At 41.7% G+C, this 26,639-nt stretch overlaps 3 protein-coding genes across 5 annotated transcripts in view; 1 reads left to right on the top strand and 2 right to left on the bottom strand.

Moving 5' to 3' along the window:
- The window catches only part of UBR3 (ubiquitin protein ligase E3 component n-recognin 3), a 204,835-nt gene extending 202,046 nt beyond the window's left edge, over positions 1–2,789 (bottom strand). The window contains exon 1 of the mRNA XM_065412946.1: positions 2,347–2,789. Within this exon, the coding sequence (XP_065269018.1) occupies positions 2,347–2,789 (443 nt within the window). The remainder of the gene's footprint in view (positions 1–2,346) is intronic.
- Positions 2,790–2,952: 163 nt separating this feature from the next.
- On the top strand, positions 2,953–12,492 carry METTL5 (methyltransferase 5, N6-adenosine). Of its 3 annotated transcripts, none has more exons than XM_065413125.1 (8): positions 2,953–3,082; positions 6,964–7,086; positions 7,975–8,089; positions 8,584–8,762; positions 9,112–9,194; positions 9,627–9,678; positions 10,553–10,602; positions 12,378–12,492. In XM_065413125.1, exons 2-8 carry the CDS (start codon positions 6,978–6,980, stop codon positions 12,429–12,431), a joined length of 642 nt encoding a protein of 213 aa, XP_065269197.1. In that variant the 5' UTR covers positions 2,953–3,082; positions 6,964–6,977; the 3' UTR covers positions 12,432–12,492. The 3 variants fall into 3 exon arrangements, with proteins under 3 accessions (XP_065269197.1, XP_065269195.1, XP_065269198.1); XM_065413123.1 differs by having other exon boundaries at positions 2,953–3,182; XM_065413126.1 differs by lacking the exon at positions 2,953–3,082 and adding an exon at positions 5,968–6,200.
- On the bottom strand, positions 12,493–24,999 carry SSB (small RNA binding exonuclease protection factor La). Its single transcript, XM_065413122.1, has 12 exons — positions 24,867–24,999; positions 18,906–18,980; positions 17,186–17,289; positions 16,840–17,014; positions 16,492–16,599; positions 16,283–16,383; positions 15,992–16,063; positions 15,862–15,904; positions 14,872–15,012; positions 13,895–14,081; positions 13,587–13,721; positions 12,493–12,590 (listed from the first exon to the last, which is right to left on the bottom strand). Exons 2-12 carry the CDS (start codon positions 18,969–18,971, stop codon positions 12,493–12,495), a joined length of 1,230 nt encoding a protein of 409 aa, XP_065269194.1. The 5' UTR covers positions 18,972–18,980; positions 24,867–24,999.
- Positions 25,000–26,639: the final 1,640 nt, after the last annotated feature.

Below are 26,639 nucleotides of genomic sequence, written 5' to 3'. Positions count from 1 at the left end.
AAAAAAATCAAAAATGGCAGGATAAGAGAATACCCTAAAGAGGAATGCAGAAAGAAAGGAAATAGAGGAACAGAATGAGTTAGATCAGTGGTGGGCAACCTGCAGCCCATCAGGGTAATCTGATTGCGGGCCGCAAGACATTTTGCTGACGTTGACCGTCTGCAGGCACAGCCCCCCGCAGCTCCCAGTGGCTGCGGTTCGCCGTTCCTGGCCAATGAGAGCTGCGGGAAGCGGCGGCCAGCACATCCTTGAGGCCTGCGCAGCTTCTCACAGCTCCCATTGGCCGGAAGTGACAAACCGTGGCCACTGGGAGCTGCGGGGGGCCCGCACCTGTGCACAGTCAATGTAAACAAACTGTCTCGCAGCCCGCCAGCAGATTACCCTGATGGGCCACATGCAGCCCGCAGGCTGCCCACCACTGAGTTAGATGGATTTATTTAAATAAAAAGGAATAAAGATGTAAAACGGAGAAAGGGAAACTTTTAATGTTTCCTTACATTCCTGAGACAATGCGGTGAGGTAGTATCTTTTATTGAATCAACTTCTGTTGGTGAAAGAGACATGCTTTTGGGCTTATTCAGAGCTTTTCTTCAGGTCTGGGAAAGGTACTCAAGAGTGTCATGCTAAAATTCAAGGTGGAACAGTAAGGAGTTAACATATGTTGCAAGAGACCATTCAAGGTGAAGCAGGCAGTTAACACCTCTACAGTCATAGGAAAAAGGAGGGTTAGTGAGTTACAGATTGTTGTAATGAACCATAAATCTATTGTCTTTATCAAGTCCATGATTTTTGGTGTCTAGCAGAGTTAGGAATTTAAATTCCCAGGCTTTCCTTTTAAAGGTGTTGTGCAGGTTTCATGTGAGGACGAGGGAGTGATCACTTTGTGCAACATGTTCACCCTAGGGTGATGCACAGAAAAACGATAGAAGACAAAAACACTGAGTTCATTCGAGAGTGGTTACAACATTCCTTGCATTCCTATAAGTTACTGTCAGATGCCATGTCTGAAAATTTTGTTGAAAGGGATTGGATGACTTTTTTGATAACATTATCTAATACTATCTACCTAGTATTTACTCTGAGTAATGTGGTTAAACAACTGGTGTTCTTTTGGAAGTCAGCCAGTACTCATTCTGTATGTAAGTAACCAAAGCAGGGTTACTGCTGTTTACTTTTTTCTTGTAATTATGCTTTCCCCACTACCATCTTTTTCATCTCCTCAATAATCAAGACATACCTACAAATTAGCCATTGTTTGACTACTATTGGCTGACTGCTCTCTTCTCTGACAATGCGTACCTCCTCATTCCCCTTTTTATAATTGTATACCCAGGCCCGGTCAACACTATAACTGGAATCACATTAGTTAAAGTAAGAAGGATCCTTGATGGTCTGCTCACTTTTCTTGGAGCCCCGCCTGGTTCTGTGAATCACCCACCACTCACATAAGGGTAGTGACTCCGAGATTTAAAAGTTATGAACAGCATTCAGACTGAAGGGTAAGATAATCTCAAAATAAAGTATGTCAAAATGGCACTCTTAGCTGATCTCTGTGTATCTCATCATACCTACTGACAAAATATTTTGACATTTTTTGTCTTGTTTGGTTCTGTTCAACAAACACAGCTACCATGGAGTTGAATTTTATTTCTTTTTGTGCATTATCAGACTCATTACTAATTTCCATGTACTGTGCCAATTACACCTGAGCAAGACCAGAAAGCAATGGGTTTGTACAACTGTCCCTGTACAATTGGGCACTTATTGCCACTAGAGGAAGAATTTAGCCTGCAAAACCTATATTGCTGATGATGGGATGGGGCATGAGACGAAAAGAACCCAGCTTGACTCTCCGATAAATTTTGCAGGGCTGACAATGTTATTAAAAAATGCACCTTTTTACTTGTACACAGAGCACATGTGACACAGATTCACGGATACACAATAAGCATGGAACCCACAAAGCCATTTTTGTGGTTACTTTCCTGGCACTCCCTACCTCCCCAAGCATGAGAAAGGATTTTGGTTTAAAGGGGAAAACAGATGAATACATCCCCACAGTTCTCTGGCCTCCCCTTTGCGACACAGGCACCTGGGTCACAGAGCCCATCACAAGCTAACAGATGACATTTCTGCGTGAGCCCGCTGTTTAAATACTAGCAGCACATCACTGCACCAGCCTGACCCTCCCCCCCAAAAAGCGATTCCCACCAGCTGTGCCACCTCTTCCCTTAGAAGCCGGCTAACGACTCACCTGCAGTCCTAGGCCCACCCACTAGGGCAGCAACTGCAGGTGCCAGCCCTCAGCCTCAGGCCCCATCGCCCCACTCCCCTCCCGGCGCTCACCCGGCCTCCCGCATGACGTTGCCGTCGCCGCAGTCGCAGGCGCCCCCTGCCTGGCTCCGGAACATGTTGTAGTCGTGCCCGGCGTGCTCGCCCTGGTGGAAGCACTCGGCGCACAGGCTCATGCAGGGCGAGATGCCGCACGTCCGGCAGCGATAGGCCACGAAGTTGGCCGTCCACACCAGGCCGCAGAGCGTGGCCGGGTCGTAGGCCCGCACCGCCTGCACGAAGCCCTCCCAGGGCTCCCCGCCCGACAGCAGGCAGTGGCACCACTCCAGCGCCTCGGCCACCGCCTCCCCGCCGCCCGGGGCCGGGGCCAGCGCCCGCTCCAGCAACGCCTGCAGCTCCGCGGCCGCCCCGCTCTCCCCGCCACCGCCGCTCAGGGCCGCCTTCAGCCGCGCCGCCGTGGCCCGCTTCTCCCGGCCGCTCGCACCGGCCCCCGCCATGATGAGTACTGGGAACCCGGGACGCTGGAGCCGCTACGGCTGCGCCGGGCTCCCGGCTCTGGGGCTTCCAACCCCCGCCCTCTCTCCCCTCCTAGCGGCGCCTCTCTCGCGATAGCCTGGGAGCCGGCACCGTGCCCGCCGCAAGACGCCCGCTGCCCCCGCCCCGCGTCTGCCTCCTCCTGACATTGTCCCTCCTCTTCCTCCCGGGCCCTGTCTTGGGCCGCCGCCGCCCGCCTTTCTCAGGCACCACCCTACACTGATGAGCACGTCCTAGGCAGATGCTATCCACGGAAGTAACTTCCCAGGAATTTTTAAAGAGGGACCTTGTCGTGTCCTTTAGCCCCATCCTCATGTTTGGCATGGTATTTACAGCGCCTCTCATCGCAAAATAAGGTGAACCCTGGTTTCAGTGATATTGTGAGATAGGCGCCTAAGTCAGAAGGTTGCTTAGGTGTCTTGTGCAGGTTTCACTGTAATCGTTTGTTTAAGAAAAAATAATGGATACAAGTTTTGACCAAAATGATCATAATATTGTCTCCTCTATGTGATCCTAGCCCATCCAAACTTAAATATATACTGGTCACTTGCGATAGTTGTATCAATTGCATTGTGCCACTGTATTTATGGAGAAACACAATATTTCTAGAAAGGTTATACAAACCTATACTAATAGAAATATTTTAATTTTTAATTTTAAAATAAAAAAAGATTTTGTTTGGCTTTAAACATTGCACTATTGTGATTGCTGAATGGGGCCCTTAATATGCAAGTTCATCCCTAGGGATGAATCTGCTTACAGTATAAACTTGCAGGATCTGGGCCCTGCCTGCGAAGCAGAAAGAAGAAAATGACTAGAAACAAAAGTGAAACTGGCTAACCTATTTTCATTGTCCACATTGAATGAAATGTTAAGAGTGAACAAAAAGTGAACAATAAAGCCACAAACCTGCGAACACTTGTGCATGGGTTTACTCACATGAGTAATCCCATTAAAATGATAAAGGCTGGATTTATGCCTCTACTTGTTTATGTGAGATTGCTAGCATTTTTAGGCTCTTAAAAATAAAATAAAGAATAAAGGAATATTGTTACTATTAAGTAAATGAAACCACAAATCAAATGTAAGCAGCCATAGGTGCCAATCCTGCAATTTACAATACAGAGCAGACTACTGCTGTATCCCTGTGGGGCTCTGCACTGTAGACTGCAGGAACAGGAATCTACATTGTTACAAATTAAGGGGGAGAGTTGTCAGGATTATAATATTTTTAAATGTACAACTGTTGGTTATAATACTTTTGAAGTAATATTAGCTCTAATTAAATTTACCATTGAGCGATGACAAATTTTTTAAAAAACATTGTTGCCTTAACAAAAATAGACCTACATTTTATTTGGCCTGCCAAATAAACAAAACAAATAAACAAAACCTAACAAGGTGGATACTCCCTCTGCTGGTTTTGCAACATCGTTGTTCCTAGGGCTGTCCGCTTCTCTGCTTGCAGTGTTGTAGCTGTGTTGGTTCCAGGATATTAGAGGTGGTGGGTGAGGTAATATCTTTTATTGGACCATCTTCTGTCAGGGAAAGAGACAAGCTTTCAAGCTACACATGGCTCTTCTTCAGGACTGGGCAAGGAACTGAGAGTGTCACAGAGCTGAAAAAGATACTAGAAGATATTACTTGTTTCTCTAACTTTCCTGCTGGCATACTCCATCAATAAAGTAAACTACTGGGTCTTGTATTTTGATACATTAGGAACATAAAGCCCAAGGAATAATGTGCAATCAGCATGATATTTTTTCCTCAGAATTCTAGGAAGGAATGGCAAATGAGTGTAAAAACATTTAAATCCAATCTATTAAAAGATGACAGTCTTTCTAATAGACAAAGGAGCTGCCAATGTTTTGGTCTCTAAAATCTGGTGCTAAGCAACGGCTATGATATGAAATAAAGAGATGGTTGCTAGGGAAATGGTGACCTGGGAGGAATTCAAATCTACCTAATAGCTCATGAGTCACTGCTTTGAAATACTGGAACTAGAATTTTGTTGCAGACATTTATTGGTCACTAAACTGTTGGACAAAGAGAAAGCTGTACCTGCAAGTGTTTTGCAAAACATTGAACATTTGCACTTTGCTGGAAAAATAATGAAAAAAATAGTATCTTCATGTATTTAACTCCCACAAATAAGCATTTGCAAGAATAATCACTCAATTACAGATGCATTATCTGCCTTTTTCTGTGTGTATCCTTAAAGAGTGGTTATCATGTATCCTTCACAAAGCCCAATTTCAATTCAGCTAAGAGAGGACAAACCAGCAGAGGAGAGTGTTCCTCTCCATCTGCCATCACAGGGTGAACTCTTCCATTTCTTTCTGCTGTGTCTAGAAGGAGCAAAGCAGGGAAGATAAGGTGGGTGAGGTAATATCTTTTATTGGGACAACTTGTGTTGGTGAGAGTGACAAGCTATGGTGCTTACACAGAGTGCTCCTCTTCAGATCTGGGAAATGTACTCAGAGTGTCAGCTAAATACAGGAGGAACAGAGTGGTTAGCAGCGGTTCTCAAACTGGGGGTTGATCCCTCCGATATCAGGAGGTTATTAGGTAGGGGTTGTCAGCCTCCACCCCAAACCCAACTTTGCCTCCAGCATTTATTTAGAGTTAAATATAAAAAATGTGTTTTTAATTTATAAGGGAAGTTGCACTCGGGCTTGCTGTGTGCAAGGAGTCACCAGTACAGAAGCTTGAGAACTACTGGGTTCAAGTAAGTACTTAACACATATTTCAAGGAACCATTCAAGGGCTCCAAAGTTTGTCTGGAGCCAACAGAAGTTGGTCCAATAAAAGATATTATCTCACCCATCTTGTCTCTCTAATATCCTGGGACTAGGGTGACCAGATTTCCTGATTTTATAGGGACAGTCCCAATATTTGGGGCTTTTTCTTATATAGATGTCTATTACCCTGGACCCCGTCATGATTTTTCACACTTGCTGTCTGGTCACCCTACCCGGGACACAAGCAGGACTACAACAACACTGCATACACGAAAGCAGGAAAGGAAAGGTGCCCTGGCAGGGTACAACGCTGCTAGTACCTGGGTGGACTGAACGGGAACTGACAGTGCTCGTCTCAGTTTCTTATGTGCATGCATGGGGGACGGGTTAAACTGCTGCACCGTGTGGAGAGAGGCTGAGGTGCGCTGAAGTAGGTGCTTGGGGTGGTGGGGTCTGCGGCAGTTGCTTGGCGGTCTCCGAGCCTGGGCTCCGTGTGGGGCGGCCGGGAATGGGCATTGTGCAAAGACGCAGGAGGCAGCCCCAGGACAGGAGCGCCCTGCCCTGCGTGCTTTGCAGCGAAGGAGATCAGCAGCAGAGCTCACAGCAGCCCTCTGCCCCGCTCTCTACGGGAAGGTGAGGGGCCTTCGTTTGTGCGTGGTGATGAGGTTGTGGCAGTGATCCGAGTGGGTAGGCGATGGTAATCCACTTCAGTGGAGCGCTCCTGATGTGTGTGTATAGGGGAGATGTGATGTGTGTGTGTGGATCGAGTTCAGTGGTGGTAGCCCTAGAAGGTGGTGGGCCCCAGAAGGGGAGGGGGAGGATTCATTTTTCTGGCTCCTCAGACAGGTGAGGAAGCAGAAAACCTGCTTCAGCTCAAGACCAATTTTTTTTAATTAACCTCAATATTATTATAGTTAATATTTATATATAACTTTATTTAATCCAAGTCACTTACTAGCATTAACTAATTAATCCTCACAGCACTCAATTTTGGGTTTGGGATAAATTGCTAAGTGATAAAAAAGGGAGTCAACTTGCAGATACATCATATTTACATGACTTTTTCAGCTAGATTTGCAGACATAGCATTAGCTATGGGGCCTATGCAGGCACTGAACATCTGCAGCTGCCATTGAAGTTAATACTTGACTGTGTTCATTAGCCAAGCAGGAATGTACGGGGATTGGTTTTGTTTTTTGCCAACTATATGATCTAAGTTACACTTGGTATGCCATAGCCATAAAAGATAAGTCTGAGAAACAGGATGTGGGTTTTTTTAAATGTATGTTTATTTTTAATGAGTTTTTAGAAGTTTTTGTATTTTATGTATAACTATAAGAACAATTTTAATAGTGCAAACCTATGCCTGGTTATAAACTAATTTATTTTTTTTTAGTTGAGAAAACAAACATGAAGAAGTTAAAACTTAAGGAGCTAGAAAGCCGTCTTCAGCAAGTTGATGATTTTGAGACTCCAAAATTACTTCTTGAACAGTATCCAACAAGACCACACATTGCAGGTAGAGATTAAACATAAAATTGTTGTAGAGTCTCACTTTTCCGTTGCCAACATTGGATCAATACTTAAACTTAAAAAAACTAAAAAAATCTGCTAAATGGTTATTTTGTGTGTATCCTGAGTGTAATAAATTCATTAGAGACTTTTGCATTATTGCCAGAGATTGCTTAAAGAGAAACTAATGCATATGTTTTAGTAAATGTCTCTAATATCTCAAACAATTAAATCTAATAAATGGATTTTAAAGTTAAGGATGTGGGTTGCAGAAAACTTTCTGATTTGTACTGATAAGAACTGTTTGTTTGCGTCAGGTATTAAGAACACATAGAAACACGGCTCTTAGTTTTAATATTGATCTTTCAATCTGAGTAATTATAAAATACACCGCTACCTCAATATAACACGAATTTGGATATAACGCAGTAAAGCAGTGCTGGGGGGGGGGCGCACTGCGCACTCCGGTGGATCAAAGCAAGTTCAATATAACACAGTTTCACCTATAACACGGTAAGATTTTTTGGCTCCCGAGGACAGCGTTATATCGAGGTAGAGGTGTACCATTTCCCCTGTAGGACCATCACAAACAACATTTCCTTGTGCACCTTCCATAATTACAATGAATACAGCACTGTACGTATGAGACCAACATGCAAGACCAATGAGCTGGATTCTTTCTTACTCTTCAATTTTTGTTTCCATACATAAACTAGGATGTGCATTTTACTGGGATCACTAGGTTTGTGTACAGCTTGGTTCCTGTATAATCTACCATAGCCTGTGTCTCCTTGCTTAATTTTGAAATCTGCCTCAAAGCTTTCTGAAAGACAAAAGAAAATACACTAACTTGTCAACTGCCTGTTTGTTCTTATCCTATAATCTTATTTTTCAGCATGTATGCTTTATACAATTCACAACACTTTTGATGATATTGAAAACAAGGTGGTTGCAGATCTAGGATGTGGTTGTGGTGTACTCAGCATCGGAAGTGTAATGTTAGGAGCAGGGTAGGTGTTTAACAACCAAGTTCTCTTTGTTTCTTTCCCAGTATAGAACTAAATGAGAAGATTAAGAACATGACCAGTACTAGACTGTACTTAATTTAGGTAACTAAAAATGAGTGCATGACCACACATTTTAGTAGATCTAGCCACTGTATGAGCATGCAAATAATGACAAGTAATGGGGCACTTGCTCTATATTTAAAATAGAGAATTATTTATTAGAAACATCTTCATAATTTAGAAAATATTTTTCTCCAAACTGTTCATATCCTGTTCAAAAATTCTGAGAAAAATAAAAATCTTCACCACTTACATTCCTTTATTAGTAATTTACTTCTAAAATATATCACTGTTCTGCTTTAGGCACATCTCTCAGAACTTTACAGCAGGAACAAACTTGACTGTGTTTAGAAATGTGCATTCTGAAAAGAAAATGTACCACATCCTTTAAAAGTAAAAATACTGCAGTTTGTTGATGGTTGTTTTCCATTTTCCAGGTTGTGTGTGGGGTTTGACATAGATGCAGATGCCCTGGAAATATTTAGTAGAAATGCGGAAGAGTTTGACCTCACAAATATTGACATGATTCAGTGCGATGTATGTTCTTTAGCTGCCAGATCAAAAACTTTTGACACAGTAATTATGAATCCTCCTTTTGGGACCAAGCATAATAAAGGTTGGTAATTCTAAAAAGCAATTAAAATATTCCTACTTTTCAGCAAATGGTGTTAAAGTTTTACAATAATTGGCCTTTAATAACTAGTTGAACTAGTAGTTTTTGTATATTGCTATTACAATTAAACTTATCTACACTTATGCTAGACACCACAGTTAGGAAATATACACCCTCTCTTCAGTGCCATAATGTACTCAACACTACTTTTCAAAATGTACAGGCTAGCAAGCATAACTGCAATTATTAGGGTTAAAAAAAATGAGGACACCTAAGCATGAAATTAAAGAAGTTAAGACTTTAAATGCAGACAAATAAGGCTTTAACAGCAGCTTGGGTCCTCTTCTTACAGGAATGGATATGACTTTTCTGAAGGTAGCTTTGCAAATGGCACAAACAGCTGTATATTCCCTACACAAAACTTCAACACGAAAAGTAAGTCCTTGACTTCAGCCGGTTAAGCATTAAGCAGGTGTAAGTGGCACTCTAATCTTCCACTACTTTTGTAAGATCAAATATGGATTCAGTAGCCAAGATGAATACCTGTGCCTTGGGTGTTTGAAAACTAAGATACTTAATTTATAGTGCTTAATACTTGAGTGGGTATATATACACCCACCCACCTTTAAAATAGACTCCGGTTGGAGTTCTGTCTTTGGAGCCTTAATAATTAATGGGTATGAGAATGACAAGGTAGAACACTAGCCTTGATGCAGGAGACTGCAAATGTCAGACAGATTAAGTGTACTTGAGTTTTGAGTTGAAGTATTAAAGTATAAAATATCTTAGTTACTATTTTAATGGGGTTTCCTCAAAATGCCATAAACTAATTGGAACTAAGTTCATGGACTATTTTCTTATGTTCAGCATATTCAAAAGAAAGCAGATGAATGGAAAGTGAAGATGGAAGTTATAGCAGGTAATATCTTGTACATACATGTTTTTTAAAAAATGCACTGTTAGTGGGTAATAGCCTCCAGGACCAGCTACTATTCAGATGTAGCACTAGGAGCTAGTTTAAAAATATGATCCATTGGGATGAAAAACTGGTAGATTGTTTTACCTCCTACCAAACTACAAGGAGCAAGTGATAAAGAGGTCTAAACTATGAAATAGGAAGTTTTGTAGGTTCTTCTGGTCCCAGGACAAACACTTCTAATGATGAAAGATGTCCCAGTTGATCAGAAAGTAAAGCAAATATTCTGGATATAGTCAGGAAAAACTTCTCAAAAGTTGCACCAATTCTCTTAACTGGACAAGATTTAGTATTGAAATAGGAGCAGTTCTGTCATCGGAGAAGACAGCAGACCCCATCTCAAAGCATTGTCAACAAGTTTTACCTTTCCCTGCTCCTGCATTCCCTTAGTCCTCAATTTGAGCGGTCAGTTTTTCTGATCTCCAAATTTTGGTGGCTATTTCAAGACTTGTGCCCTACTTTAATGGCACAGGAGTGAAGAATATCAGGGGGAAAAAGACATAATGCAATATTTATACAGCAGTAGAATGCAGAGTTCCTTCATTGTCACACTCTTTGTGATGATTATCTAGTAGCAATTTCCTTCTAGAAACAAACTTGCTAATATGAAAATGTCTGTTCTGGTATTAATGTGCATTCACTAATCAGGCCAGAGCTCAAGAACAGGCAGACGGAGACCGAATAAATGTAAAGCCAAATAGTTTTAGTCAAGTTGCTGGCAACAAAAAAGTGATAAAGGAATATAGTACAGTTTGTCTAACACCACTGAGCAATTAAGTGATTTTAGTATGACAGGTGTTCTCTGTACTCTTCACAGAACTTAGATATGACTTACCAGCATCATACAAGTTTCATAAGAAGTCGTCTGTAAGTATTTTCCTTATCCCATATTAAATTATGAAATTGTATCTGAAATTTAGAGGTAATTGGCTAATAGTTTAAGACTAAAGTCTGAATTCAGTTTAACTTGCATTGCAGTAGTGCCTAATCATGTGCTGGACACTCTACAAAGGGGTTAGAGCTGCACTTGTGACTCAATTTAGTATTGTTACCAAACTCTTTTGCACATTTGGTTTCAGGATTGATGTCATGTGCTTTGCTACAGAGCAAATTAGGGTCTAATTGAAGTTGGCGGAGTAGAAACATTCCAGAAAATTTAAGTTGTCTCTAACCCTCTTCTAGATGGGTTGAGACCACTGTAGTTAGTACCTCTAGCATAAAGAATTCTATTGTAGGATTGTGTTTGTATTGCATAGCATTTAGGCTCAGATCTTGCCTATGGCTTACCACACTAAGGCCCTGAATTAATCTAATTAAGGCTTAGCAAGTGGGTGCAAGAGGCTATCAGATCATGTTTCTATGTATCAAATAAATTTAGTGTCTAAACGCTACTTGCTCCCACCTATAGTTGACTGGGGTGAACTCCTGCCCCCATTGACTGGAATAGCAGAATTCCATTTGACTTCAGAAGGGACCAGGATTTTACTCTTAAAGGGTCATGGCTTTGGACTAGTGTGAGGGTGTACCATGCATAAGGGCAGCATGGACAAAAGCAATCAAGAGCTGGTGGGAGCAGGTAATTAAGTGATGGCAGAGTAGGAGACAACAGAAGCAGCAATAGGTGATGTAACATACACCTCTACCCCGATATAACGCTGTCCTCGGGAGCCAAAAAAAAATTAAAATTAAAAAAAAATCTTACCACGTTATAGGTGAAACCGCGTTATATCGAACTTGCTTTGATCCACCGGAGCGTGCAGCCCCGCCCCCCCGGAGCGCTGCTTTACTGCATTATATCCGAATGTGTGTTATATCGGGGTAGAGGTGTATGAGGAAGTGGTTGAGTTATGCTTAAGGACCAAAACTTTGTATTTCACATAGTGGAAGCAGTATGTGTTTTGGGTTTGTTGGGTTTTTTTTGGAAGGAGAGGAGATGACCACCTGGTTAGAACAAGCTGCATTTAGAGTGGATCCAAGCGGAGCAAGGTGGATGCCAAGAAGGTTAAAGGGGAAGGGTCAGTAGTGTCACAGAGAGGAGGACCTGGATAAGATTCTGATCAGAAAGACCAGCAGTTACCTGGAAACTGTACCAGCAGTTACCTGGAAATAAGCTGCAAGGCTTAGATGAGAGTAGGTGTAACATGAAGGCAGAGTCCGAGACCAAAAATTGTAGCATAAATGGCACTTTTGATTATGTATGTACCACTTGGAGTTGCATTTGGCTAGATATCTTCTTCTCCACAGTGAGGGACTATAAGAGTTTTATCCCACTGAAGCTATCCTTAATCAAACTATTTCCTGATTAGCATATTTATAGACCAAGTAGTGTGCACATATGAGCTTTGACAGAGTTCTGTCCACTAACATTAATAAGTTTGAAGCTAGCATTCAATGGTGCATGATTTTTAAATATGGAATTTTATTGGTGTTTTTCATACAACTTCAAAATTACAGTCAGATTCAGGAATAGACCCTCCCTTTATACATTTGACTCAAATGCCAGAAATACTGAGAGGATCTGACAGTATAAGCAAAACTATAAATATAAAAAAATATCCAAGTTGGCATGTTAAGGTAAGCATGCGTCTGAAGAAAAAAAAAAAAAACTTCACAAAATAAAAAAAGCTTTCCTTTCATTACAGGTGGATATTGAAGTGGATTTAATAAGGTTCTCCTCTGAAAAACTTCCAAACTGAGGATTGGCTTAAAACCTATTTAAAATGGATTAATAAAAACTCAGTGCTTTTTTAAACACTATTACTGATCTCCAGCTCCATTTTCTGTTTTCAGCTGTTTTGATGCAGGTTCTTCTTTTTCAGTCTCTTCTAGTGGTCTTTTCTTGGGACTTGCTGGCCCTGTAAGAGTTAATATAGGCAGACACTTATGGGACTAGTGGAAGTTTGATATTACTTTCAAGACTATTCCTATCCAGCTCAAGACATACAATCTTTCAGGCTGCTACATATGAACAGGCTGCCTTGAAATTAGTACTTCGCATATTGCCTATGGAACAATTCCAGGTGATCCACAGCTACTATGTAACAATGATGAATCACCCATTCATAACGTGTGTCCAGAGGCTTTGGACCACATAGGAGGGGGAATTAACTAAACAGGAGCACCAGAATTTTTCCAGTCTGAAAAACAGTAATAGTATTGGTCATTGAGATAGACAAGGTAGGTGAGGTGGTATCTTTTATTGGATCAACAGAAGTTGGATATTACCTCATCTCTCTAGTATCCTGGGACCAGCACAGATACCACACCACTTCAAAACAACAGTGGAAGATACCATATTTTTCCTTTAGTCAGGCACCAAATCTCAACAGGAAGGGAAGACAGCCCACAGTATGGAAGAGTTAAGAACCACTGCTGTAGGCCATGGCTAACAGACAAAGGTTTACTTCTACCATACTGAGGTAAGGGCATTCATTTACTTGGAAAAATATGAATGATTAATTTACTGTGACAGCTGTGTAGAGCTAAGAAAACGTAGGACTAATGACAGTCTCTCTTCAGTGAAAACTGCTTTGTATTGCCCTGTAAATGCTCAACTCTGCAGAGAAATAGGTCAGTTTCTGTACAGGTCAGTCCTTAATTTGACAGACCTCCACAAAGGCATCAGTTAAGTGTCCCTGTGAACATGACTAAAATTTGAATGAACAGGAAAACTGGCCTGGGAGGGAACAAAAACTTTAATAGCATACGATAAACCAACTTGACCAGTTTCTAGAAAATACAAGAAGCAACTATTTGTTCAGTCTTATCTCTATATACACACAGACATTGCTTCAAAGGGTTGCTTCCAAGCAGCACGTGAACTACTCCATCTCAGGCACAAAATAGCTTACCTGTTTTAGTGTTCTCTTCACCCTCTTCATCCTCACTCTCAAATTTTGTTTTCTTGCCTTGGAACTGTACTTTCCCTTTGTTCTGCGAGCCCTGGGGTACTTTGCCACCTCTTCCTTTACCTTTAAATTTGCGACCTGTCAAGATGTACAAGATAGTTCAAGACCTTTTAAGAACCATGCATTAGTCATTTACTAATCTAAAATCATACAACTCAGTGAATGCACTATCTGACAAGTTCACTTTAACATAATAGAACTTCCATGAAAGTTATCCAAGTGGTATTCAGATTAGTCAGGGGAAAATTCACCTTTTGCTTTCCATTTGTTTAATGATTCTTGCTGACCCTCCATGATTTTTTTCAATGCTTCTTTCTCTGCATCTCCTTCCAGCACCTCCCATATGACATCTTTGTTGCGCAACTGTAAGTTCCCATTATTTGCTTCTTTGGCTTTATCCAGTGCTTCTTTTGCATTATCCTTAAATAGGATAATCCCCTAAAGACAGAAACAAGCACCCTTTGCATTATGGAGTCTTGCCAGTGCAAAAACATTAATATGACTGCAGCTGGAGTGTCAGGTACCCCCAGGTCTCCTGCCAGATTCAGATGCTACAATTTGCAAACTCATTTAGAATAAATTTCTAGCCCATATGGTTTTGAAGATAACCTACATATTAACAGGTTTAGTGCTTCATCATTTTCAGACTTGAGTATTAACTGACCCACAATTCATGTCAATTTAACATTTGAGCCTAAAAATCCCAGCCCCCAGATAACTACATGTGCACTTCATATGGACAGTGACATGCATAGCTATGCACATAGACGGTTGAATAAGAAAAAGGCCAAGGTTTGCTCTGCATAATTCTCTACTCTCTCAGCAATCAGTGATGTTGCATTTAATAACTGGTTTGTTTGAGATCTTTAGTCTAGCCTTTATGTTTTATGCAAACTCCCACAGCTATCAGTATGCACTCCTCTGTGGCTCTAGGTTAGCATGTCCTCATTTTAGCCAAAGTCTAAGTGTAACTCTGCAGGAGGAGAGTCACATTAATGCTTTTACCTTTTACTCAGACCGCTTTCTAATAGCGGTTACTCTAGAAAGCTGAAGAAATAAACTAATTGATCTCTTCAGCACTATCATATTCTGCATTCCGTAAGTCCCCAATGGAAGGTGTAGTATACCATTGCTAAGTTAACCATCAGACAGACACTTAAGCAGCATTCAGATAACAGACAAATTTCACATAAGACAAAAGTAACATCTCATCTGAGAGCCTTCTGACCTCTTTTGCCCCTCTGACAAAGTCTATCCATTTAATTTCTCCATGGTCAGAGAAAACTGCATGAAGATCTTCTCTGCAAGTCTGATCTTCTAGGTCACCAGAGAATTTCAGCAAGCATCCTGTCTTTTCATCCAGTGATTTCTAAATACAAGAGAACTTTTTTTTTTTTAAAAATAAGGCAGCTAGAATTTGAGATTTGCACTGAAGTGCAGAGTTTCAGGGAGCTGTATTAAGGAGATAGTATTAAAAAGATTGCAGCAACTGATAAGAGATCAAGTGACATGGATCCACTTGTATTGCCAGTAGACGAAATATCTCATACTTTTACACCAAAGCACCTCCGAGCACAAAAAAGTTTCTAGAAGTCTTGCATGGCATTGTCAGTCTGGAAAAGACTGAAAAAAGCAATGTCACAAAGTTTTGTAACCCCCTTTTCCTGACTCTCCATAGGATATTCACAACCCTTGACACCCATGTGCCACTAGCCCTGTGGGCTGCAACCCCAGTTTGTGAACCTATGCACTTAGATGGTCAGTACCACTAAAAGTGCTCATCCCTGCCATTCTCCCTCCCACCCATCTTGTTTCTTCATATATGGGATATTACCCAGCCATTCAGTGCTAATTGTGGAATCATGTACAGTGACATTTGTTCTACACAGTAGAAAGCAAATTAACATCTTGTAATAAATTGATAAAATTAGGCCTTAAGAAAAAATATGATGTGCTTCTGGGTGGAAGGTCAGATTTGATTATGGAGGCAGAGTGGTACTCCAAGCTGAGTGTTCACATTTTGGGCAATGTTTGGCACCCTCCTATAACTATGTTAGAACACAGGGTTAATATAAAAAACACAGTAGGGCAGAAGTAGCTTTAGTACTTATCAGGTCTATGAAAGCACACAGTATCAAAACAGACTTGACAATTACCAAAGCAGATTCATTGTAACCTTGTTTATTCTACCCTTCCAGACCATTCAAGAGGTACATACCATTTCAGCATCTTCGGCTTGCTTCTGTTTTTCTTCTTTCTCCCTGTAAAAGTTCAGATCACAGTTGGTTAGAATATAATTAACTAAATAAGGCAAGGTGCTTCATTAATTAAACAAGAGCCTAGCTTACTGTTTTGCCTTTGCTTTAGCCTCTACTTTGTTTTGTTTCCTCTCTTCATTCTTCTTTGCAAAGTACTCCTCCCTTCAATAGAGGTATAAATTAAGTTAATGCAGCCTATTAAAAAAGCCTTTATTTTATTAAAAGAGAAGATGGTAGTAGCCAAAGAAACTTCTAGCCCTAGAACATCTTTATAATTAGAAACTATTCCAAAGGAACAGCAAAGCCTGCACAAATCAAGCAGTATTGGAGACCTGTATGACAATGCAGGCATCTGTTCAAACATAAGCGAAGTTGACTTACTTGAAAAGCACAATCAGCTCTGTGTCTTTGTACTTTTGGTTTGGTATCTCTGTGAACTTCTTAGCAGATTCAACACTATCAAATACTGCAAAAATTGATCCCTATTGAATAATTGGGGAATATTAAGAATTAAATAGATTAATGGAATGTTCTCTAGTAGCCTGTTTTTCATAGCTAGCAAAGCATCAGTTATTGTGATATACAATTACCTTGAATGTTTTACTCAGTGTTCTCCTCATTTGAATGTTTTCTACTGAGCCTTTACCTTCTAGCCATTCTTTGATATCATCAAGTGTTGCATCTGTTGGAAAGCCTTTCTGCAAAGTAATATTGAACTTCCAATAATTACATGAAACAGAACCTATGACATTCCCATTAAAGAAAGTATCATTACAAACTGGTATGGTGACTGAAAAGTACAAATCAGTTACTTAAAACTTTTGCCACACCTCGTTTTATATTAAAATAAAACTAAGCAATAGAATCAGAATTTCATTTGGGTTAAAGCTTTTTAAGTAATAAAACTGAAAGTAATGCAGTAAAGTATGAAAGCTTACAATATATACAGATCTGTTTTTAATTGCAATTTTATACTGATCATTCACGTCAGGGAGGGGTTTACTTGGAGATCTTCTGATTTTAGTTTTGTCTTCACTTATTTCCATAAGTCCAGCTTTAGATTTTCTCAGTGCTTCTACTATAACATTGAAGTCTTTTGAGAGACTGCTTAACCTATGGAGAAAGAACACAGTATATCAAACAGGGCCACATACCCCATCCCCAGCATTACTCAATTATGATTTGAGTTGTACATACAGAGTGAGGACATGTGGCCCCTAATTCAGACAATATGGTTATTTGGAAGGCACCCAGCCACAAAAGGTTACTTGCACTTTGTTTTACCTGTTAAATTTGATCATTATTTCTAAAGGCACCCAGCCATCATCCAGTTTGACCTGCTCCTTTAGGAACTTGTCTCTTGGTAGATTGTGATCACCAAAATAGTACTGCAAAAATAAAGACAGATTTGTCCTAGACTGTTGAAGCATAAGAGAATTTGATGGAGACTTGATGCAGTAATGAACTAGCCAATGGAAGTTTGGCCTGCCCCTTTACACCAATATCATAGGAGTTATCTGCATAACTGAGTTAAAGATATCTTTAACTTCAGAATTTCTAAATTCTCCATTTAACCTCCAAATCTAACTGCAGGTGGCTGACCATCTAAAGAGTGATCTTGTCTAGTGGGACAGTAGTAAAGAGTTGCAGACACAAAGTCTATGGCCTTAGCTGAGCAAATACATGGAGACTTTTGTTCCTATATCATTTAGGACATCAAACTGATCAAATTAGTTTGATTACTAGTCAAAATTGGTATCCTAGTGGCTTTTAATTAAAGAAAAAAAAAAAGAAAAAAAAACACCCACACAAATGAAATGTAGCATTTGTCCTAGTACGATACCATCTATTAAACAAATCAATCGAGTTATACTTCTATGTGAATTTAACTTACTATTGTTACATTAACACTGTTGGTTTCTTATTTTAATTATGGCAGTTCTCCCTCCACCCCAGCATTTACTCTGAATTTCACAGCACTTCCAGTATTACTAATACACAGGTGGATTAAGAAAGCACTACAAGGACACTTCTACTAATCTATTATGTCTACTACTTTCAAACTTAGTTTTTAGACCTTTACATCTTGTGATGAGGAGGTATAAAGATAGTTGATGCCTTATGTCCAAGTCTTCTTCAGTCAGTAATTCAAATGTATTTTTTCCAATAATAAAACAGGATTGCAGGGTAGTATAGAACAGTAGTTCTCAACCAAGGGTACATGTACCCCTGGGGGGGTACGCAGAGGTCTTCCAAGAGGTACATCAACTCATCTAGATATTTGCCTAGTTTTACATCAGGCTACAGAAAAAGCACTAAAGTCAGTACAAACTAAAATTTCATACAATGACTTGATTATACTGCTCTATATACTATACACTGAAATGCAAGTACAATATTTATATTCCAATTGATTTATTTTATAATTGTATGGTAAAATAAGCAAGCAATTTTTCAGTAGTAGTTTGCTGTGACACTTTTGTATTTTTACGTCTGGTTTTGTAAGCAAGTAGTTTTCAAGTGAGGTGAAAGTTGGGGGTACACAAGATAAATCAGACTCCTGAAAGGGGTACAATAGTCTGGAAAGGTTGAGAGCCACTGGTATAGAATATCACCACAGCAGCTAAAAAATTAAGACATTGAAGAACTTAAATGTAGTAAGTAGGAAGCTGCCATCTTCACAACCTTGCTCAGATTGTAACACATTAAATACCTCTCTCTATTTGCATGCATAGGGAATGACTCTCAGAGTTGCAATAAGATAAGTTAATATTTTGGTTTGTTTAACGGTCCATAAACTTGCCAGTTTGTAAGGTGACTAGTATTTAAGTTGTTAGTAAATGCACAGAATGAACACTGTCATGGAACCATGAACAAGCATTTCTAGAACCGGTTTAGAAGACTGAAGTTTAAATACTAGGTTTAGCATTTTTGTTTAGAATACCTAGCCAGATTAACAATTTACCTAATGAGAGAAAGTGATTTAGTGTTAAAATAAACATACCTCAATTTGCTGACAGATTTTGTTTTCCAGGTTAGACATATTTTCACCCTCTCCATTTTCAGCCATTTTGGCTACCTGTATTCACAAACCGGAGTTTGGTATTACTTAGTATTGTTGCATCACCATAAACTTTGTAAGTCTAGAAGTTCATTAAATGAAATCCCTAATTTTGGGCAACAGCCAGATCATATAAAATAAAATTGACAAATTCTTTATACATTTAAGACATCCAATCAACTTAGAACATGAACTCAGAACCTTAGTTAGGAGTTAGTCAGAATGCACGATAAATAAAATGCATATGAGACTTAAAAGTATCAAATCAACATGCAGCATTAACCACTGTAAAAAAAGCAAAGCAATTTCACTTCTTTCCAACAGTGATTTAGAGAAACGAGGTGGGTGAGGTAATACCTTCAGGTTTGAAGAAGAGCTGTGTGTGGCTCAAAAGCTTGTGTCTCTCACCAAAAGAAGTTAGTCCAATAAAATATAATACCTCACCTATCTTGTCTCTCTAATATCCTGGGACTGACAGAGCTACAACTATACTGCATACAACAGTGATTTAGGCATTTAGCCATCTAGTGCTTAGCAAACTTCATCTTGGGAAATCTGATGCCATGTTGACACATTCTAATAAAATCCAGTCTCACCCAGGAGGTTGTGGCCTCAAGAAAAAACATTGATGGTCACATGTGGCTGCATTTGAGAAACAGTGGGTTAGACTACCTTTTAAGGAGTACGATGAAGTTATTTACAATTCCTAACCCTGCCTCATCTTCCAGTTTGAAAGAAGCTGGTCATTTACTACACTGAAGAGGGAAGCAGAAGCATCAGAGCACCACACAGTAGAAACCCAGCCTCTTCTGGTGCTCCCTATAGAAAGAGGTCTGTTCTCCCCTATGAGGGCTTGTCTTTATTGCATTGTTTGCTCAAGGTATAACTCAAGCGTTGCCCTTAACCCAATTTGCATCCCCGCAAACTTCTAACTCAAGTTAAGTGCTGCTTTAAACTCCAACTGGCTGGCTTGTTGTCAGGGTTATGGGTTGAAAGCTCAAGCTGCTGGCACTGGAGCTAGTAATGCAGTGAGAATGCAACTAAACACTACACCTAAAAAAATACTTTGCCTCAGTTTTGAATAAGGGTAATGAGATCTGGGACAGTGGCAGGATTCTGAATGGGAACAAGGATATGGAAGTGAAAATTACCACATCCAAGGTGGAAGCCAAACTCAAACAGTTTAATGGGACCAAGTCAAGGGGCCCATATAATCTCCATCCAAGAATATCAAATGAATTGGCACATGAAATTGCAAGCCCAATAGCAATGATTTTTAATGAATCCGTAAACATGGAGATCAAACCTTATGACTGGAGACTTGCAAAATACAGTACCTATATTTAAGAAGGAGAGAGGTGGGCAAGTGATCTGGGAAACTTTTACAGGCCCATTAGTTTCACCTCAATTGTATGCAAGGTCTTAGAACAATTTTTAAAAGAGAGAGTAGTTAAGGACAGAAGTAAACAGTAATTGGGATAAAATACAGTACAGTTTTACAAACGGTAGATATGCCAGACCAACCTGATCTCTTTTCTTGAGAAGATAACAGATTTTCTATACAAAGAAAATGCAGTAGACAGTGTCTTCCTGGACATCAGTAAAGCATTTGATACAGTTACACATGGAAAATTAGTTATATTAATCCACTTCTTCTTCAATTTGAGAATTGAAAGGTGGATAAAGAACGGATTAAAGGGGAAACTACAATGGGTCATGCTGATAGGTGAATTGTCAGGCTGGAGGGGGATTACTAGTAGAGTTCCTCAAGGATCAGTCTTGGGACCAATCTTATTGAACATTTTCATTAATAACCTTGGCACAAAAAGTGGGAGTGTGCTAATAAAATTTACAGATGATAGAAAGTTGAGATTTGTTGCCAATACAGAGAGAACCAGAATAGCCTAGATTTGGATGGCCTTGAAACTGGAGTTATAGAAATGGGATGAAATTTAATAGTGCAAAGTCATGCACTTTGCAACTAAAACATTTTTAAAGTAAGCTGGGAATGTAATGGTTGAAAGCAACAGAAGAGAAGAAAACCTTGGTATATTGGTCATTACAGTACTATGAGACACCAAACATCCTGTGAAAAAGGCTAATGCAATCCTAGGATGCCTCCCTCAGGCAAGATATACGCAATAGAGATAGGAAGTGTTATTACCATTATACAAGGCACTGGTGAGACTATCTGGAATACTGTGTGCAATTCTGGTCTCCCATGTTTAAGAAATGTGAATTCAAACTGGAACAGTTGAACAGGTGCAGAGAAGGGCTACTAGGCTGATCAGATGATTGGAGAACCTACCTTGTGAGAGGAGTCTTAAGGAGCTCAGCTTGTTTAGCTTAACAAAACAAAGGATGAGGGAAGATCTGATTGCTCTCTATAAATAAATCAGAGAGATAAATACCAGGGAGGGAGAGGAGTTATTTAAGTTAAGGGCCAATGTTGGCACAAGAACAAATGGATAGAAACTGTCCATCAACAAGTTTAGGCTTGAAATTAGATGAAGGTTTCTAACCATCAGAGGAGTGAAATTCAGAAAACCTTCCAAGGGGAGTAGCGGGGGCAAAAAACCTAATTCATTTTAAGACTGAGCTTGATAAATGTATGGTGGGGAAATGATGAGATTACCTACAATAGCATATGACCTCTCAGTAATTGTTATTAGCAAATATCCCACCAGCTGGATAGGATACTAGATAGGGAGGGCTCTGAGTTACTACAAATAATTCTTTCCCAGGTGTCTGTCTGGTTGGTCCCACCCACATGCTTAGGGTCTAACTAATCACTATATTTGGCATCCAGAAGGAATTTTCCCCTAGGTCAGATTGCCAGAGGCCGGGGGGCAGGTGCCTTCCTCTGCAATTTGGGGAACAGGGCACTTGCTGAGTTGAACTAGAGTAAATGATGGTTTCTCTGTAGCCTGAAGTCTTTAAATCAAGATTTAAGGACTTCAGTAACTCAGAAGTTATGGCCTTACTTAGGAGTGGGTGGGTGAGGTTCTGTAGCCTGCAACGCACAGGAGGTCAGCCTAGATGATCATGATGGTCCTTTCTGACCTTAAGTCTCTGAGAATGTGTAAGGGTAGCATACTAATGGGTGTGTTATTGGTGGGAAGACATCACGCAAAGAGGACAGAGTTAAGATTATGTTGTGGAGATGGCACAAGAAGAAGAAAGAGTTAAGTTATGCCTTTTCAGAATGTGAAGAATGGCTGAGGTAGCACCTGGCAATCTTACCCCAGTTATGTTACTCCTTAACATAGAGTTATTTAATTTCCATGGTTTTTTAAAAAACAAATTCCTCTGCGTACTACAGCCCAATTTTGCCCCTCCGCTGTCTCTAGCTCCTCAGCTACAATTTCCCTGGCCACAGAATGCACTGGCTGCATGCTACTTCTGTCACAGGAGTAACTAATATGATACTCCACTATGTTAGTTAAAACATGCTGATCTCAAAATTTGCGATTCCATTAGGGATCTCTGGAGACTAAACAGGCATAACTATGCCAGCATATACCTTTAGCACAGATGCATCTACACCAAAGAAAAGGAAACATCACCTCCCTGAATGATGGTTGATGCGTCAACTGAAGCATTCTTCCATCGATATAGCAGTGTCTACACTGGGGGTTAGGTTGGCATAACTATGCCATGACCAATGTAGCTATGCTGACTTAAGTACAGGCCAAACCTTTATTAATCCTTCTGTTTAGTTTACTCCATATTCTTTCATTCAACTGCACTTTTTAAAATCTTGAGTCTGTAGACCACCTTGTGTTAAGATAGCTGCTTTTACCACCATCAAAAATGAGTTGGTGTTCCTTGATTACCTTTTCAGTTTACACTTGAAAATGGTGCATGAGCAACAAGTTCACATTAAGGCTTCATACAGAATATGCAGACTTGATATGCACTTTTGCACAGACTGATTAGAAACCGGGATGGGGCCTTTTATCTGGGCAAGCTGCCAATGGTTTTGTACTAAAACAATTCTGATAGCAAACTCAATGTCGTCATGTCAATAAATGATTCAGGCAGATCAGAGGAAAAAATCCTATGGTCAGCCATGACAGCATAAAGCTACATGACAGCTGATTAGAGTTAGTAAGGGATGGTCTATACTTACATTTTACCAGGATAAGAGTGCCTTGTACCATGCAGTTTATTTCAGTTCCCAAACCAGTATAATCACTTGAATACCTGTGTCCACACTAAAAGGGGGCCAGGGGCTGCTGCTTTAAGATATACTGATATAGTTCAAGTAGTAAAGCTTCCTGGTTTAGACAAACCCTGATTTATATTATCCAAGATGTTAGAAATTCTTTGTTGTCCACTCATCCCTGCCTAGCAGGCTCACCTCTCACAGGCCATATTGTATACTATAGCTAATGTGATTGGTTACAGCCAATGCACTTAGGTTCCATCCACACTACTAATGAAGCTGTTGGCATGGAAGGGATTCAATTAACAGTTTCCCTCCCTAGAGTAGACTAGCCCACCCATATTGAAACACTATTACTAACCAGCCAGTTGCTAGACAGAGGCCTAATTTTACTCTGTAAAACTGAGGGTATATCTACACTACCCACGGGATTGGCAGGCAGCGATCGACCCCTGAGCGCTCTCCCATCGACTCCTGTACTCCACCACCGAGAGAAGTGCAGGCAGAGTCGACGGTGCAACAACTACAGTTGACTCACCGCAGTGAGTAGATCTAAGTACGTCGACTTCAGCTATGTTATTCACATAGCTGAAGTTGGTCTAAGTACCTCGACTTCAGCTATGTTATTCACATAGCTGAAGTTGCTTAATTTAGATCGATTCCCCCCAGTGTAGACCAGGCCTGAGTCAGCATACACCATTGTTAGAGTGTTAGCATTAACAGCTTTCTAAAATGGCTCAGGCTAATACATTTACTCCAAGAGCATACAGGACATGAGATTGAGATCCAGTAGCATTATTAATCACAGGCTTCCATATGAAATACTAACATCAGGGTAATAAATGAAGAGTCAAAGTGAACAACATCTGTGACACTTGTTTGCATTATAAGCACTGATACAGGCATATTAACCTTAGTACTTAGTTTAAATTATCTACACTACAAGGGCAATCATGTTCAAGCACATGACCCAGTGCTCCTTAAAGCTTCCTACCCTTGCTATGATCAGTACAGCTCCACTAGAGGCAATATGGCAGGAGCACTGGTGCAGAAGTTAGCAGTAGTCATTGGGGTGTCAGCCACCAGGTGGTATAGACCTAAACCCATACTGACCAACGTTAAACAACATAGTTAAAGCTCTCTCGTGGTGACCAGTCTACTAACAGCAGCAGGGCTCCCCCACTGCTTCCCCAACACAGCCCTAGGTGCTAGGCTAACACATGGGTCTCGAAGATGGTTCTCCCCGGAACCCAATAGCGCCAGGACAGCCCCAGCGCTTTACCTGGGGGCACGCCTCGCACCAGTTCAGCGCTGTGCGGAGCTGACGTGACGCTCCCGCTCGGTATTTGCACAGCCAGGACTATCAGCCCCGGTAAAGTGCGGTTTGTTCGCAAGCCGGTTTAGACACGGTTACGTTTCTAGCGCAGCCCAGGCCCGCCGCAGCTGCCGCCCGCGGAGCGCTGTGCAAACAGCCACCAGCGGCCAAGGCCCCACTAGCCCGGGCTCGGGGCAGACGCCGGCGCAGGGAGCCGCATGGGCCGGAGATCGAAAGCCCAGAGCCCCGAGGACCCGCCAAGCCGCACGCAGGCGGCACCGGCGGAGGAGCAGCCCCAGCCACTTCCCCCGGGGTCTCCGCACATGGGGCTGGTAGCGGCCCGGGCCGGGGAAGACTCTGGGCTACACATAGCACCGGGGGCGGCAGCTCCAGGCCCCCATCGCGCGACTCGGACACAGACCTGCTGTGGGTCCCGGCGAGGGCAGCACCGCACGCGCTCGAACCTCTAGTGCCGCCGCCGCTCCGCAGGCCCCGCCCTCCGCCTTTAAAAGCTGCGCTGCGCGCTCGGCGCTAATCTGGGCAACCCCAGCATCCCCCGCGAGCGTGCAGCTCCTAGGCCCCGCCTCACGTGGGGCTCCGGAGGCGCGGCGCGGCGCAGGACAGGACGGGAAGGAGGCGCGGCTTCTGAGCGGGCCGCCGCCGAGCCGAGCTCCGCTGGGCTGCTGTTGTACAGTCAGCGAGGCTGATTCCAGGCGCCTGGGGGTCCTTCATCGCCCGGGCTCCGAGACAGCGACTGCCGGCTGGTGTCTGAATCCGCTGCGCCCCCGCTAGGGAAACTCCATCCTCCACACCAGGGGTTTCCCCACTTTCCCTGAATTTCCCCAACACCCCACCCCAGTTTTGTGAACTAGTTGCATGCCGTGTTGCCAATGTAGTGATTGTTTGAGAATTTGAATTGAAATTGAAACATTAATACACACTTTAAAAGCATATACAGTGTATGATAAAATACCTGTATGTGAAAAAGTATAATACATTTGAACAGTATTAACATAGACTAGCTTCCTTATACAGCTGTTGTTTTTTATGACAATGTCAGTGTATTCGGTTTGGTGATGTTGGCCAATCCAATAATTTCAAATTATGATTTGTAAGCAAAGTCTAAATGAGCTCTTCCTGACAGCTAGTGCTGGGCTGGGGGGAAAGGCCTCAGGACCAGATTGCATTTACATTCACACCTAATCTACCTAGGTATCCAGCAAACAGAGCTGTGTTGCCCAAGTGATAGATTTTGGCTGGGGTTGGGTTACAAATCACTTGGCGGGGGGGGATTAAATGTTATTGTATGAGTAAAGGGCAGTAGAACTGTACTTAGCCTGTGCTGTTGGAGGGCATCAAGAGAGAGCGTGGGGACAGGTGTTTTGCTTGATGGTCTGCCTGACTCACAAGTACTATTTGACCTGTCCCTCTCCATTGTTTAAAGACTGAGCTGATTAGGCTCCATAGATAGTCTTTTGTTTTGTTAAGTGACCACTACAGCTGAAACAACAAGGAGTCTGGTGGCACCTTAAAGACTAACAGCTGAAATCACTGATAATCAGGTCTAAGTGCTTAGACCTGCTGTGGGACAGTGTTTCTGTGGAAGAGATGGCCCAGTCTGCTCTAGCAGTGAGGTTCCCCCACTCAGAGCTCAGCTGAAATCACTGAGAGCTGGATGGAACCTCAAGAGACCAACTAGCAGAGGTCACAGTAGCAGGTGGCAGCAGAAGGTGACAGCACAGGGCCATTGGCAACAGAACGATGGAGTGAACAGTGACACAACAAACAACAGTGGCCAGAGCGAACAGTGAGCAGCTGGAGGAATGAGCAAGATGCCTTCTTGTCCCCCACCTGGGAGGTGAACTCATGTGAAAGCACCTCTGAACTCTGAGTCTCCGCTGACCAAGGACAACACCAATGAGGCTGTTAAGAATGCTGGAGACACAACACAGTTCATGGGAACAAACATGGCTATGGCATCATAGTTTCTATTAGGGTGACCAGACGTCCTGATTTTATCGGGGCTGTCCCGATATTTGCTTGTTTGTCCCGTGTCCCGACTGATGTGCAGTCGGGACATGGGACAAACAAGCAATTTTGCGCTCCCAGAAGGGCTCTCGCCCCACCCCCACCCCGACTCCACCCCTTCCTTCCCCCATTGGCTCCCTCCCCAAATCCCCGCCCTGGCCCCGCC

Source organism: Emys orbicularis, chromosome 11 (assembly GCF_028017835.1).
Source record: "Emys orbicularis isolate rEmyOrb1 chromosome 11, rEmyOrb1.hap1, whole genome shotgun sequence".
Taxonomy (NCBI): Eukaryota; Metazoa; Chordata; order Testudines; family Emydidae; genus Emys; species Emys orbicularis.
The sequence above is the reverse complement of the archived record's forward strand: the minus strand, read 5'-3'. Positions and strand labels throughout refer to the sequence as shown.